The 16,089-nt window shown below is 37.2% G+C and overlaps 1 protein-coding gene across 4 annotated transcripts in view; it reads right to left on the bottom strand.

Annotated features, from left to right (window-relative positions):
• CFAP54 (cilia and flagella associated protein 54) overlaps window positions 1-16,089 on the bottom strand; it is a 279,694-nt gene that overhangs the window by 117,276 nt on the left and 146,329 nt on the right. For all 4 annotated transcript variants that reach the window (XM_074271318.1, XM_074271319.1, XM_074271321.1 and 1 more), the window contains 3 exons: window positions 8,971-9,123; window positions 1,588-1,782; window positions 318-405 (listed from right to left, as the gene is read on the bottom strand). In XM_074271318.1, the coding sequence (XP_074127419.1) occupies window positions 318-405; window positions 1,588-1,782; window positions 8,971-9,123 (436 nt within the window). The remainder of the gene's footprint in view (window positions 1-317; window positions 406-1,587; window positions 1,783-8,970; window positions 9,124-16,089) is intronic.

The following is a 16,089-nucleotide window of genomic DNA, read 5'->3' as shown; positions in this document are numbered from 1 at the left end:
AATCTGATTTTTCTGGCACAGCATGAGGAATATAGAAATATGTTTAGAATAATTGCACATGTTTAACCCATATTGCCTTGTTTGCTGTCTTAGGGAGAAGGAAGGAAAGGAAAGAGGAATAAAAATTTGGAACACAAGATTTTGCAAAGATAAATGTTAAAAAATGTCTTTGCATGTATTTGGAAAAATAAAATACTATTAATTTGAAAAAAGAAATGAATCAACAAATAATTGTTCACAGTAATTAAAATAACTTGCAAATTGTTTTTTAAAGGTTTTCTATGTTCTATAAACTTTTCTCCTTCCCAAAAATTTACCTTCTGTTTTCTGCATAGATGTGAAGATTTCCAAGCTCATGTAATGCCTGTATCTTGAGATCTATTTGATTGCTGATTTCAAGAGTATCTGGAATTTGGTGGGGTTTTTTTCAAAAACAAAAAACATATGTCAGTGCCTGAGAAATAACTGTGACTCCAAATCATCATACAGGAATATTTTTGAAAAGTCTTTAAAATTCTTTTATTTATTATGACAATTAGAAGATTCGTCATCTTTTTATTGCTAAATAATTGACCTTTAGGCCCATTTCTCTAGATTTGAAGGATGTTATTCATAGGTAATCATAGCTAGATAGAGTAGATAGACAGACATATAGACCAATAGATAAATAGCAGATAGAAAGATAGACTAGTAGATAGACAGAAAAATAGACAGATAAATAGACCAATAGACATATAGGGCAATAAATAAACAAATAGATAGACCGATAGCTAAATATTATATACATATACCAAGTAGATAAATAGATCGAATAGATATCAATAGATAGTAGATAGATACACCAATAGATAGACCGATAGATAGATATAGACAGTCAGATAGACGATAGAGAGATCAATAGATAAATAGTAGACAGACCAATAGACAGATAGATAGATAGATGATAGATAGATAGATAGATAACATTTTAAAATTTGCAAAGCCCTTTGTAGATGTTATTTCATTTTATCCCACAACTACTCTGGGAGGGAGGAGCTAGTGTTGTCATTCCCATTTTAAAGAGGAGAAAAGCAAGGCAGCAGGTATGGATCAAAAGACTTGCCCATTGTTAAAGTATTTTTAAATGACATTTAAATTCAGTGGACCAGTGATCCATCTGCAGCACCATCTGGCTGCCAAGATAAAGATTTCAGAACCATCTGGAATTATATCTGCTTTCTCAATAGATAAATTCAAGAATCTCTTCCCTCTGCCCACAAGGTTTCCAAACTGCTTTGATTTATGGTATTTCACAATATACAAACCATCCCTCTTCAAAAACTAAGGGTTCAAGGTGAGATGGAACTTGACAATCAGTAATAGATAAGAGTACCAGGCCTGTTGTCAAAAGGAACTAAGTTCAATCCTGTCTCAGATGATTACTAGGCTGAATGACCATGAGCAAGTCGCTACATCCTATTTGCCTCAGTTTCCCCATCGGTCAAAGGAGCTGGAGAAGGAAATGACAAACTACTCTAGTATCTTGGCCAAAGGGGTCATAATTGAAACAACCAAATACCACAAAAATGCATCTTGCTGAACTCTTACCGATAGTTTTCTCATAAGAAGCTATAACAAGTTGATATTGTGAAGGAGAAAGCTTCTTGCTCTCCACTCTAGTAGAAACAGCAAACTTTTCCCTGGAAAGATCAGGGGGTGTCGGCAAATATATCTCTTCAACTCCAATGTCAAATTCCACTTTTCCATAAAAGAACTTGGGGTTATTTATTCCTCCAGTGTTTTCTAAATGGGGATGAGAGAAGGGGGAAAACAAGAAAATTTTGCTCATTTATTAGGTATGCTATAATGTTACACCCTATCTCTCAGAGAGTTTGAAGGGAGATTCAATACTCAGCAGCAGAGTTCTATGAACATTTCAATCAATACCAGCTCCCAACAGCAATCTTATGAAGGTCTCTGGTAACTCCCACCAAAATAACTTTTCTGTTTGTGTTCCTAGGACTTGACACAAAGATTTTCACGTCAATTTAGTTCTGTCATTTTTGTACTAGAGTCCAACTCTTGGTAACCCTATTTGGGGATTTTCTTGGTAAAGACACTGGAGAGGTTTGCATTCTTTTCTCCAGTTCATTTTACAGATGAGAAAACAGAATGAATCAACTTGGCCAGGGTCACAAAACTAATAAGTGTCTAAGGGTAGATTTGAACTCAGGAAGATAAAGTCTTCCTGATTCCAAATTCAATGTTCTATCTGCTGTACCACCTAGCACATTCAAATATTTAAATTGTTTTATTTTCCATTCATTCACTCATTCAAGACAGTGCTTGAATCAATGCTCCAAATGATTATCAAGCATTTTAGATTAAGGCAGGTCCCACAGTTGTTTCCTGATCTGCCTTCCCTGTGAGATTATCTCCAATTTAGCCTGTATTTCTCCTGTATGTTTATAGCTGTTTGCATATTGCATCCCTCATTAGACTATGAGCTTCTTAGTTGGATGTGACCTCTTTCTTTGTTTTTGTCTTTCATTGGATCCCCAGTGCTTATTAGCACTGTGCCATACACACAGTAAATGCTTAATCAAAGCTTGTTGACTTGACATGTGGAAAGAGAACAGGAGCAAGAAATACCTTACAGAAGACTCTAGGGATAAAAGAAAGATGGAGGTAGGGATTGGAAAAAGAAATGCAGCTCTTTTGAAAAGAAAAAAAAAGTGATGAACAAAGAAAAAAGTCATTCAAGAGAAATAAGCAAAAAGCAGGTAATAAAATGATCCCAAAAATTTAGAACTAAAAGCTGAAAAGGACCACTGATCAGCTGGGATTACCCATCCTCAAACTGAAAGTCTAAGAAACAACCAAAAGGTAAATGACCTGTACAAGATCATAGAAGCAGCTAAGCAGAAAATTAAGATTCATATCCTGGTCTTCTGATTCTAAATACAATGCTCCGTGCATTATACCACGGGCTACTGGAAAAGTTCCAAGCCTGAAACTTGAGGATAAATAAGTGAAAATGTTTTGGTACTAACAACGAAAGCACAAGTTAGGTCCTAAATAGGCAAAAAAAAATAGTAAAGAAAGTTACATAGCTAAAATTTAGGGATTTTAATTTTTTAATGTTGTATTAAAAACTACTCTAAAATATGACTTTTAATTTGTAGTTGAACTGAAGGTGATTTGAATTTGTTTATGTATACATATATATATATGTATATATATATATATATAATCCACATTTATAATGCTGCACAAGAAAAATCAGATCAAAAAGGGAAAAATGAGAAAGAAAAAAGCAAGCAAACAACAACAAAGGCAAAAATATAATATTGTGATGCACATTTTGAATTCACTTTTAATGAAATGTATTTTGCATTAAAAGGTATGAAAATCAGTGGTTATAAACTTGTGGTTTAGGCTTTGAAGGAAGAATCACCATCTTGAATATCAGTGAGAGCCTTTTCTAGGTCTACCTGATGGCATCCTCAGGAATTAGATACTGCAGGGATTAGAATGAAATTCTGGTACTATGTGACCTAGGGCATGTCATTAACCCTGCCTTCCTCAATTGCTTCATCTATAAAATGGGGATAAAAAATAGAACCTACTTCCCAATGTAGTTGAGAGGATCAAGTAAGAAAATATTGCTAAGAGTGGCACAGAGCAGACGCTATATAAATATTAGCTATTATTATGATTAAATGAGATAATTATAAAGCACTTAGCATAGTGCTTGACCCATAGTAAGTACCATATAAATGGCAGAGAATCAACCTCCACATTGCAAGACAGGCTTCAAGTTCTGCTGTGACAAATAATGGTAGTTTGACCATGGACCATTCAGTCACCACTCAGTGCACTAAGCCAGTGTCTGTGCCTACAAATTGCAGCTAATGAGCTGACCTAAATGGATTCAGGAGTTCCCCATATGGAAATAAATCATTGGTCAGATGGGGAAAAGTGTTAAACAATAATGACTTAAGAGGTGACTGTTAACTTTGTGCCAAAATACAAAACTGCAACCGACCAATTCCAATTTCTGTACTATGCCATTTATAAAACTAGGCTATGCTTTTGAGAGACCAATGCAGAAACAATCTATGACAACTGACCAAGTAACTCCTAACTCTTCCTGGATCAACTCAATAATTCTCAGGATTTTGTCCTGAAAACTTAGAAAACAACCTAAGACTTCTGCCTTGGTGCTAAGATCAGGACTAGGTAAAATGAGTGATTTTTGTTGTGTCCAGTAGCTGTGCATAGAAAGTATGCTGCAGAAAGGGACAATGACTTTGTGACAATGGCCATGACACAGAAAACAGCAACTGGAGCTTTATTTGCAGTTCTCTGCAAAAGTGCTGGGATTTTTGCTATAAAAGCACATGGATCTATTTCTTGCCACTGAACCCAGATGGCTCTGCATGAGAAAGTGAGATGAGGGACTTGTCCAGCCCTTCCACTTGCATGTCACGGCATCACCTCCATGACATCTCTGAGAAGGAAGGACAATCAATCAATAAGAATGATGAATTTCATGTGAACAAATGGATCTATAGTGTGAAATCATAGCTCAGCAGTCATACTTGCTCTTGTTGGTCATCAAAGAACTGGCTACCGATGAGAAAGCAGGGTAAGAGGTCGTGACAAACATCTGGTGAATAATGAAAATAATAAAATTTCTTATCCTTACAAGAGCCATAAACTGTCAACTGACTTAAGAATTAATGAAGAAATGTATTGATCCCTACATGGGAAATGTATTTATTTTCAAAAGTTATTCTGACAAAATCCATTCAACTTCTAGTTGAGTTGAAAGTGACTCAGGTCTCTGCATTTTAATAACAACATATTTTTATTTAAATTACATGGCATGGAAGTTAGAAATTGGTTATAAGTCCGGGATCTGAGGTCTAAGCATCCTCCCCAGATGAAACCATGATGGTACCTGGGAGTAGCCTGCTAACAGTGCAGGAAAGAACCAGAGAATTCTGGCCTCCTGCTCTCTACCTGGGACATGTGGGGAGGACCCCAGAGCTTGGTAGAAATGCACTTCTAGAATCCTAGAGCCCAAGTGTGCCCCAAATCAATGGTTCCTGCTTTCAGCCCAACACTAACGGCTCTTACAGAGGTGGCAATGTGGCCAGTGTGTCTGCCCTTCAGCAGCTGGAGCCAAAGGAATAATAACCAATAGTCACATAGCCAATACATGATGGCAGAGGGGATGAGTGTCTGTATATATACATATGTGCATGTAAAAATCCACATAAAACATGTAAAATACATGTAAAAACAATTAAAATAGTCAATACTAATAACAGAAGCAGTAGCAGTAATAGTAGTAAAAGAAGTAGGAGTAGAAGTACTAGTAGTGGTAGTAGTAATAGTAGTAGTAGAAGTGGTAGTAGTGGTAGTGGTAGTAGCAGTAATGGTGGTGATAGTAGTAGTAATTTTAGTAATAGCAGTAGTAGTACTAGTAGAAGTAATAGTAGTCATAATGGTAGTGGTAGCAGTATTAATGGTAGTGATAATAGTAGCAGTAGTAGTAATAATGGTAGTGGCAATAGTTGTAGTAATAATGGTAGTGATAGTAGTAGTTGTAGTAGTAATGATAGTGATAGTAGTAATAGTGGTGATAGTAGTAGCAATTTTTTAATAGTAGTAGTAGTAGAAGTAATAGTAGTGGTAGTGGTAGTGGTAGCAGTAGTAGTGGTAATAGTGGTAGTGATGGTAGTAGTTATGGTAGTAGTGGTGGTGGTAATAGTAGTAATAATAGTGGTAGTGATAGGAATGGTAGTAGTAGTAATAATGGTAGTGATAGTAGTAGCAATAATAATAGTGGTAGTAATAGTAGTAGTAGTAGTAGTAATAGTAGTAGAAGTAGTAATAGTGCTAATGGTAGTGGTAGTGGTGGTAGTAGTAATAGTTATAGCAGCAGTAGTAATATGAATAATAGTAGTAATATTAATAATGATAGCAGTAGTAGTAATTTTTATAGCAGTAGTAGTAGTGGTGATGGTGGTAGTACTTGTTATATAAATAGTAGTAGTAGTGGTAGTAATAATATTAGTAGTAGTAGTAGTGACAGTACTGTAGTAGTAATAGTAGAAGCAGCAGCAGCTAACTTTTATATGGTGCTGATTATGGGCCAGGCACTGTGCTCAATTCTTTTTAATCATTCCATTTAATCCTCATAATAATGATGATGATGAAAGCTAATACTTCTATAGCACCTGCTATGTGCCACTTTTGTTGATCTTCACAACATCAGGAGGTGGGTGCTATTACCATCCCCATTTTACAGATGAGGAAACTAAGGCAGACAGGGTTAAGTGACTTGTTCAAGGTCACACAGCTCGTAAGTGTCTGCCTCTGGATTTGAACTCAGGTTTTCCTGATGAAAGCCCTATCAACAATCTCAGATTTTTCAGATACCATTTTGATGGCAGAAAGTGAAGAAGAATTAAGAAATCTCTTGATAAAGGTAAAAGAGAGAGTAAAAGCTGGCTTGAAGGTTAACATAAAAACAAACAAACAAAAAAAAATCCTTAAGGTCTTGGCAACTGGTCCCATTACTTCTTGGCAAACAGGGAGAGAGAAAAAAAAAAAGGAAGCAGTGCCAGATTTTATATTCTTGGGCCCAAAGATCACTGCAGATGGTGAGTAATGCAATGAAATTAAGACACAATCCTTGGAAGGAAAACTATGGCAAAACTGAGAGCAAGCTAAAAAGCAGAAACATCACCTTTCCAACAGAGATTTATGTAATCAAATCTGCGTCTTTTTTTTCCAGCAGCAATGTATGGCTGAGAGAGTTGGATTATAATGAAAGCTGGTTGCCATAGAATTAATGCTTTTTGAACTCTGATGCTGGAGAGGATTTTTGGAAATCCCTTGGACAACAAGGAGATCAAATCAGGCAATACTTAAGAAATTAATTCCGTTTTTTCACTGAAAGATCAATTATTGAAGCTGAAGCTTAAATACTTTGGCCACATAGTGAGAAGATAAGACTCACTGGGAAACCTTGATATTGGGAAAGACTGAAAGCAAAGGGGAAAAGGGAAGGCTATCCTTCCCAGAAGACAGGAAGAATAGATGGCATCATGGAAACAACGCACATGAACCTGGACAGGTTTTTAGAGATAGGGAAGGATAGAAGGGCCCGATGTGTTGTGGTTCATGGGATCACAAGAGTTGAACACAACTGAATAATAACAACTTCCTGACATCTGGCCCAGTCTCTATCCAATGCACCCTCCCTGAAGAACTGAGAAAAAAATTTAGTTTTCACCACCAGAATCCTTGGTACTGTCGAATAGTTCAAAATCAGAAATGATGTTGTTTTATCAGTGGAAATGATGAAGAGACATTACCATTTATTTTGCTGCTGTAGTCTAGGGACCATAAGGGCTTTTCCATGTGATATGCAGCTAAAATCGTCTATATGTGTTATCTCTCCCATTGAAATGTAAGTTTCCTGAGAGCAGGAAATAATTTGCTTTTTGATTTTTGTACCCCAGATGTTTGACATGTACCAGGACTTAATTTTTTATTCAAGTATTGAATATTTTTTCATTTATTAATTCTTTATTGCTTTAGAGATTCTATACATTTATATAAGAAAGAACTATTCAATTAAATTCAAGATAATCACTGATGACAAACTCTTGTTTTAGAGAAAAAGAAAATCACCAAATCATTGGTACAGGTCTTGTAGGTAAATTTAAAAAACATGAACTTTAAAGCACAACCATTTTCCTAACTCTGAACTCGAGAAGCTTTAAAAAAAAAAAAAGGACATAATTGATTCAGAATGTTATCAGTTCATCAATGGCTACTTCATTTTCAATTGCTTGCTCTGAGGGTAACAAAAAAGGCAGAGAGAATCAACCAGTAAATTAATCAATCAATGAATACTGATTGAGGCCCTTTTCTAAGCAAGGAACTCAGCTATGTGCCATAAGAGTGAAAGGTTGATGAAGTAAACAGGCAAGGAATGACAGGACAAATGGATGGATGGTTGATAATAGAGAATGATGAGAAGGGGCAGGTTGGTGGTGCAAAAGACAATGGGGAAGGAGGTGGGATAGGAATGGAGAGAGAAAGAGAGTGTGTGTGGAAGGGAATGAGAGATGAAAAGCAAAGAGAGGGGGAAAAATAGAGAGTGAGAAAGAAGGGAGGGAAGAAAAGAGAAAAAAGAGGGGGGAAAGGAGGTGGAAGAAAGAAAGAGGGAGAGAGGGAAAAAATTATAGAGACACAGAGAGAGGGAGATGGAAGAGAGGTTAAAAGAAAAACAAGGAAAGAGGGGGAGAGAGGAAGAGACAGAGATGGAGAGAAAGAAAGATAAGGAGACAGAGATTTAGATAGAAAGAGATAATGTTATCTAAAGACGAGAGAGAGGGAGAAAAAAAAGAGAGAGATAGAGATAAAGAGAACAAGAGACAGAGAGACAGAGACAAAGAGAAAGATAAGGACACAGATTTAGATTAGAGGAGATAATGAGTTAGCTAAAGATAGGAAGAGAGAGGGGGAAAGAGAAAAAGAGTGAGAAACAGAGACTAAGAAACAGAGAGAGGAGGAGGAGGAAGAAATAAAGAAAGGGAAGGAAGATAGAAGATAGAGAAAACAGAGATGACAGAGACATACAGACAGTGACAGTCAAGAAGGGAGAAGGAAATGGGAGGAAACAGAGAGGGACAGAAAGTGGAGAATGGTTGGCCAGTGGAATCCCCACAGTAATCATTCATCCATTATGGCTTGAGAGATTCTATGCATTTATATGAAGAAAAAAAAAAACTATTGAATCCAAGATAACCACTGATGGAAAAATCCTTGCTGTAGAAAAAAGAAAATCACCAAATCATTGTTTTAGGTCTTATAGGACAACTTTAAAAACACTTACTTTAAAGCACAACCATTTTCCTGAGACCCACTTGATGATTGCTTTGATTCCTCTGATGGATACTTTACCTTGTGTGTGAGCCAGGAACAAGGCAAGCAGTTTTCTGCTATATCTCAGAGACCTGTTGCAGTGCTTAGATTTCCCCAAAGTTTCTCTAAAGTACCTCAAAGCTTCTTTCACATTCAGGGGCACCGACACTAGTCTGTTTGCTTGATACATCTCTAAAAGGAAAACACCGCATTATTAGACAGGAAGCATACCATCAAGTTATTTTTCCTCAATAGTGTTTTATTTTTCCAAATACATATAAAGATAATTTTCAACATTCATATCAATAGGATTTTATATTCCCCCCCTTACTTCTCCATTCCCCAAGACAGAAATTTGATATAAAATAATTATGTACAATACTTTTAATCATATTTCCAAAATTGTCATGTTATGCAAGAAAAATCAAACCAAAAAGGAAAAAACATAGAAAGAAAAAGAAAAAAAAGATGGAAATACTATGCTTTGATCCATATTCAGTCTCTATAATATTCTCTCTGGATGTGATTGACATTTTTCATCCAAAGCTATTGGAATTGTCTTGGTCACTGTTTTGCTGAGAAGAGCTAAGTCTGTTATAGTTGATTATCATATAATTTTATTGTTACTCTGTACAATGATCTCCTGGTTCTGCTCATTTCACTCAGCATCAGTTGATGTAAGTCTCCCCAGGCCTCTCTGAAATCATCCTGCTGATCATTTCTTATTGAACAATAATATTCCATTACATTCATATACTATAACTTTCTCAGCCATTCTCCAATGATGGGCATCCACTCAGTTTCCAATTCCTTGCCACTACAAAAAGGGCTGCTAGACATTTTTGCACATGATACCACCAAGTTATTATCAGCTTCTTCTGTTTTATACATTAGGCGTTTTTCTTCCCCAAACCAATACTCTTTCCCTGGACTACCAGTAATTATTTCAACAATATTCAACAGTGAAACTTACTTTGCTAGAGTTTTTTTTAAGTTAGTTTTTTAAAACTTGGAAAATTCTTTTGATTCTTATGAAATGCAAATAAGTTCAGATCTTAGCAATTTTCTTTATGAAGAAGTCTGATGTTTCTTTTTTCTGGCTAATCATAAGAGATGAAACCATCTTTTTTTTAAGCTCAGGTAATATTTTCAAAGCAAGGAAACCTTGGGGAAAGGAATACAGGAAGAGACAAAGAAACTTTGTGGACTGACAAGTGTTTTTTAAGGAATGAAAATGAGGGCTCTTAGGAGATCAAAAATCCAGAAGAAAATAAGGTAAAAAAATATGATGGAATGGAGGGTTATGCAAAGTGCAGAAGAGGATTTGGGGAAGACAAATTTTAAGAAAAAAAGCCTTTGACCAGTGGTACAGGGAATTGGGGAACACTGAGGTAAATATCTATGACTTATAGAAACTCTTCCAAGACATCTCCACACCTGGGTAGAACTGAGGACCCTAGCTTTGTGGGCTGACAGCTTATTTTGCCTGATAGTACTGTGGTCTGCCATGAAAGACACAGGTTCCTGAGAGCCTGTGGACTGCATATTGACTTAAGCCACTAATATAACATTCTCTTTGTTGTATTGTGTTTTTATTTATTGACCCCTCTATTGTAGAGGAATTTTTTTCCTTTGGCATAGATTGAATTAAATTACCCTTGATATAATTTCCAATCTTTTTAAATATTTTTCCCAATTAAAACCATTTTGATGATTTTCAATCTTGAGGCAGGAAGCTCCTTTCATGCAGGAAGGAAATGGTAAAATACAGGACTAAGATGGCATTAATAGGAATTGAAAGGAAGATCTAACATTCACTGAGATGATGACAATTGAGAAAATTTGAATAAACGTGGAAGTTAAAGAAAAAAAAATTTTTTACAAATACTCCAAAAAAAAATTTATTTTTCTGACAGAAAGGGAAAAATCAATGAAAGGGAGCTTGCAGATGATGGTGATTTTGGACATGGTGAGTTTGAAGTGAGAAGTGCTGGGAATGGATAGAGAAAGGAAGGGGAGTGATTTAGAGCTAAAAGGATTTATCTGAAGATACCCTAGAGTCTCACACTCTCCTACTTTAAAGAGAAGGGAACTAAGGCACAAAAGTGTTCAGTGACTTGTCCCAGCTCTCCCAGAAAGTAACAGAGCTGGGATTCATACCTAAATCTTCTGAATACAAATCCTATGTTCCTGCCACTGACTCAGACAATGAAGAACAGCATGGGCCAGGAAAGTGACTATAAAGGGAGCTGGACAGCTCCTGTTGTCTTATGAGGAATAAACATCTAGATTGTTTGCAGGAGAGGCAGTGGAATATAGTCAATAGTATCTTTCTCCTTCTCTCTCTCTCTTTCTCCTTCTCTCTCTCTCTCTTTCTCCTTCTCTCTCTCTCTCTCTCTCTCTCTCTCTCTCTCTCTCTCTCTCTCTCTCTCTCTCTTTCTCCTTCTCTCTCTCTTTCTCCTTCTCTCTCTCTCTCCCCCATCTCTCTCTCTCTCTCTCTCTCTCTCTCTCTCTCTCTCTCTCTCTCTCTCTCCTCTCTCTCTCTCTCTTTCTCCTCTCTCTGTCTCTCTCTCTCTTTCTCTCTCTCTCTCTCTCTCTCTCTCTCTCTCTCTCTCTCTCCCTCCCCCCGTCTTTCCCCCTCATTTTCTCTATCCCTCTTTGTTTTTTTCTTTTCCTTTTTCTCATGCATTTTCTTACCCGCCATGTGTCTGTCTGTGTATCTTTCTCTTTCCCCTCTTCCTATCTTTAGCTAAATCATCTCTTCCTATCTAAATCTAAATCTCTGTCTCCTTCTCTATCTCTGTCTCCTTATTTCCCTATGTCTTCCTCTCTCTTATCTCTTATCTAGTTTTACTCATTTCTATCTATATCTGTCTCCTCACCCTATGTCTTTGTCTCTATGTCTCTCAATCTTTCTATTTCATCATCTATGTCTCCCTCTCTCTGTCTCTCAATTACTATCTCTCTCTGTGTCTGAATTTCTATTTATCCTGCAATAAAATGAGCACAATCATAAGACACAAGCATTTATGAACTCAGCAACTTGTGTTTGTTGCCTCACAACAAAGAACCGAGGAAGATTATTATGTGCATTGGAGAAGATCATGAAATCTTCCCTTTAAAAAGAAGGGGGGATCCTTATACATGTCAAAAAACTATCCCCCTTCATTTTTTCTAAAATGAAACCCTATATAAACCATCCCACTTTTTTTTTCCTTTACTGAAAAGGGAGATAAGGACAATAATACTTAGCACTCACAAAATTGAGCATGGATTTTACAGATTTGTTTTTGCTTCTTGGTTAACTAGTGAGGATTTGGAAAATATTCCTTTAATTAGTGATGGCTGCCTCTACATGACAAATTAAGGAAACTGGGTGAAAATGTACTTTATTCAGGGTTGCCTTGTCCTGACACCTCTGTCTCAAGAGACTTCCTTTCTAAGGAATTGAATTTGATGGCTCAGCCCAAGGCTAATGGTGCTTTAGCATAGTGTTTGGCACATAGTAAGTACATAATACATGCTCGCTGACTTGACTAATGGAGCTGGATTTTCCTATCCTAATAAACACATATTAAAGGAAAAGAAATGCCTTTTACTGCCTAGACCAATACTACTTGGCCTTATAAGCTTTGGAGAGTTTTTCTCCTGATTCCACGGAAGGTATATTTTGATTTACCATGGCACATAGAAGAATTTTTGTGGAACTTCCTTTTTTTCTGGACATCAAGCATTAAATTACAGTCATAGAAAGAGAATGTGGTTAGAAAAGTTAATTGTCTCACACATCTGTACTAATCTTCCTGAATATTAACTATTCCAAAGTCATGTCTCCATCCAGAAACTATTCCAAAGTCACTAATATTCTCCACAGATTGAATTGAGGTCAATTAGAAATATTCCTGCTCATCTCACTGCATCAGTGTAGAAACTGAAGCTTAAATGCTAGTCACTCCTGAGGGACTAGACCACAAAGAAATAATAGAAGTGAGTGATTTCTGGCATTCAGCAACATCTAAGCTGCTTCCAAAATTCTTGTACATGTCAATCCAAAAGGTACAAAGAAGCTGATGAAACACACCTGCCAAAAGGAGAAACTTTCAACATAACTGGGCATTAAATCTTACCAAAGTCAGTAAATGTTATCAGGATCCAAAGTCAAGAAAATGATTCCAGGCATAAAGATAAAATAGTTCTAAAAAAAATTTGTTCAGAGGGATCATGGCTGCCATTTTTTGTTCAGAAAATATAGCTTCTCTCTGTCTTTCAACCCTCGGTGGGAGAGACAGAGAGCAACCATATTTTCTGAATCAAAAATGGCAGCCATACCTCACACCAATTTTAATTTGTGAATTTATTTCTATGAGAAATCTTACAAATTATTAACTAGGGATCACATTTAGTTACAATACAAAATTAACCCATCATTTTTATTGGAAAAATAAAATTGCAGTGAAACATAAAATTCAGCCAAAGTATGTGTTAATTAAAACTATATTTTGTCATATTCAACATTCATCTTACTGATAAAAAAAAATTTTATAGAGTGCATTGTTCTGTTCAAAGTTACTGAAAAAACTCCACCCACTTCAGAGTTGTTTACATCTCTTAATTTTTTTCTCTTGACAAATCTCTGAATAATTCATTTAGATTATCAAGAGACATTTTATAGTTCTGGTAATCATTGACGGCTTTTTCAATCTCCCAAAGTTGTTAATCAGTGAAAATGACCTCTACTCAGCTGTGAGAAGATAAATTCATCCATCTCTTTATGTTTGGAATACAAATGAAAAAGTCCTTAATTAAGAATGTTATTTTTTGTTTCGATTGGATCTATCTCACCTCAGCTACAAAATGCAGCAGCTATTCATGGGCTCAGATCTGAAAGGATTTTTCCCCAACCTCTTGATGTCCATCCCTGACCAGAGCCCAACTAGTACAGGAAGATTTTCTGGGCCTGCCAGTTACTTTCCTTCCTTCGTGTCTCAATGGTTGATATAGTTATAATAATTAGATTTAGAGGGCTTTACTGAAGACAGAAGGGGAAAGACTTCTTTGTTGAACTGCACAGATCTTATCCTGAAAACTATGGCAGAGCTTGGTGTATACACTTTATGGAGGAAGAGCTCGTGTCTATATGTGCTGGAGGAAGAGAAAGAGCATGGAAGTATGGAAGTATGGATCCTGAAGGTGTCGGTCACTGCCCCGGACCCTCTTTAAATGCCTTTTTTCTTGGATTTAATGATAGGTGGGAAGAGATGAAGGGAACCAAACTAGACCCTCTTTGCATGTCTTTTTTCTTGGATTTAGTGGTAGGTGGGAAGAGAAGAAGGGAACCAAACTAGACCCTCTTTACATGTCTTTTTTCTTGGATTTAGTGGTAGGTGGGAAGAGATGAAGGGAACCAAACTAGACCCTCTTTGCATGTCTTTTTTCTTGGATTTAGTGGTAGGTGGGAAGAGATGAAGGGAACCAAACTAGACCCTCTTTACATGTCTTTTTTCTTGGATTTAGTGATAGGTGGGAAGAGAAGAAGGGAACCAAACTAGACCCTCTTTACATGTCTTTTTTCTTGGATTTAGTGGTAGGTGGGAAGAGAAGAAGGGAACCAAACTAGACCCTCTTTGCATGTCTTTTTTCTTGGATTTAGTGATAGGTGGGAAGAGATGAAGGGAACCAAACTAGACCCTCTTTACATGTCTTTTTTCTTGGATTTAGTGATAGGTGGGAAGAGAAGAAGGGAACCAAACTAGACCCTCTTTACATGTCTTTTTTCTTGGATTTAGTGGTAGGTGGGAAGAGAAGAAGGGAACCAAACTAGACCCTCTTTACATGTCTTTTTTCTTGGATTTAGTGGTAGGTGGGAAGAGTAGAAGGGAACCAAACTAGACCCTCTTTACATGTCTTTTTTCTTGGATTTAGTGATAGGTGGGAAGAGAAGAAGGGAACCAAACTAGACCCTCTTTGCATGTCTTTTTTCTTGGATTTAGTGGTAGGTGGGAAGAGAAGAAGGGAACCAAACTAGACCCTCTTTACATGTCTTTTTTCTTGTATTTAGTGGTAGGTGGGAAGAGATGAAGGGAACCAAACTAGACCCTCTTTGCATGTCTTTTTTCTTGGATTTAGTGGTAGGTGGGAAGAGAAGAAGGGAACCAAACTAGACCCTCTTTGCATGTCTTTTTTCTTGGATTTAGTGGTAGGTGGGATGGGGTGAAGGGAGAACAGAGACAAGTTCCCTTCCTGGGATGCTAGGGAAGCTCTCTTTATCAGAATGTGATTTCTGATTACTTACAGTTTTCTCCCCACATTTAGTTCCTTGGGCCCCTGCTGTTCAACACAGTGCCAGGCACATAAGTAATGCTTTATGAAAGCTTATGGATTGATTGACTGATCTCACTGATCCGTCCCCACTCAACTAGCAAGATCTTAATCCAATAGGACAATGATGTAGAGGTGGAAGGACGCTTAACAAATAGTGAATAGAACTCCTTGGTTGATAAGTGAGAAATCTGAGGCCCTCACATTTTTCCAATGGCACAATCAGATTTGAACGCAGGACCTTCTAATCTGACTGTAAGCCGCTAGGTGCTCAGTGGATAGAGCAGCAAACATGAAGTCAGACTGACTCATGAGTTCGAATCCAGCCTCATTCACAGACCACTGTGTGACCCCGGGAGAGTCACTAGAAGGAACTGGCACACCACCCTGTTCTGTCTGCCAAGAGAAGCCAAACGGGATAGTACAACTGTCACCATCACCAGCCTCTTATTCCAAATCCACCAAGCTCATTCAAACGGTCACAGAACAGCAGACCAACCCTGTAGAACAGAGCCCACGTGCCTTCTTCAGAGCACTCCTTTTAGAGGATTTTTTCTTTCCTAATTGAATGTTAAGGACATCCTTCCAAGCTCTAAATAATTCAGAGCTAACCGAGAATCCTTTCCACTCCCAACTCTCAGCTGGCATGTCCACCATTTTCTCTGAGTCTGCCGCAGCTCAGGACAGAGAACTTCTTCCTTCAAGAGCCATGATTTTTTTTTTGGATGTCCCTTTGCTGACAGATGGCGATCTGTTTATGACGTAGCAAACTATCTCCCAGAATGGAAGCAGCAGAAAGAGTCCTCCTCCTTTGGAGTCAGACATAATGAGCCGCAGGCT

This window comes from Sminthopsis crassicaudata, chromosome 5 (assembly GCF_048593235.1).
Source record: "Sminthopsis crassicaudata isolate SCR6 chromosome 5, ASM4859323v1, whole genome shotgun sequence".
NCBI classification, from domain to species: domain Eukaryota; kingdom Metazoa; phylum Chordata; class Mammalia; order Dasyuromorphia; family Dasyuridae; genus Sminthopsis; species Sminthopsis crassicaudata.
Note: the sequence above shows the minus strand (reverse complement) of the source record. Positions and strands in the feature narration are given on the sequence as shown.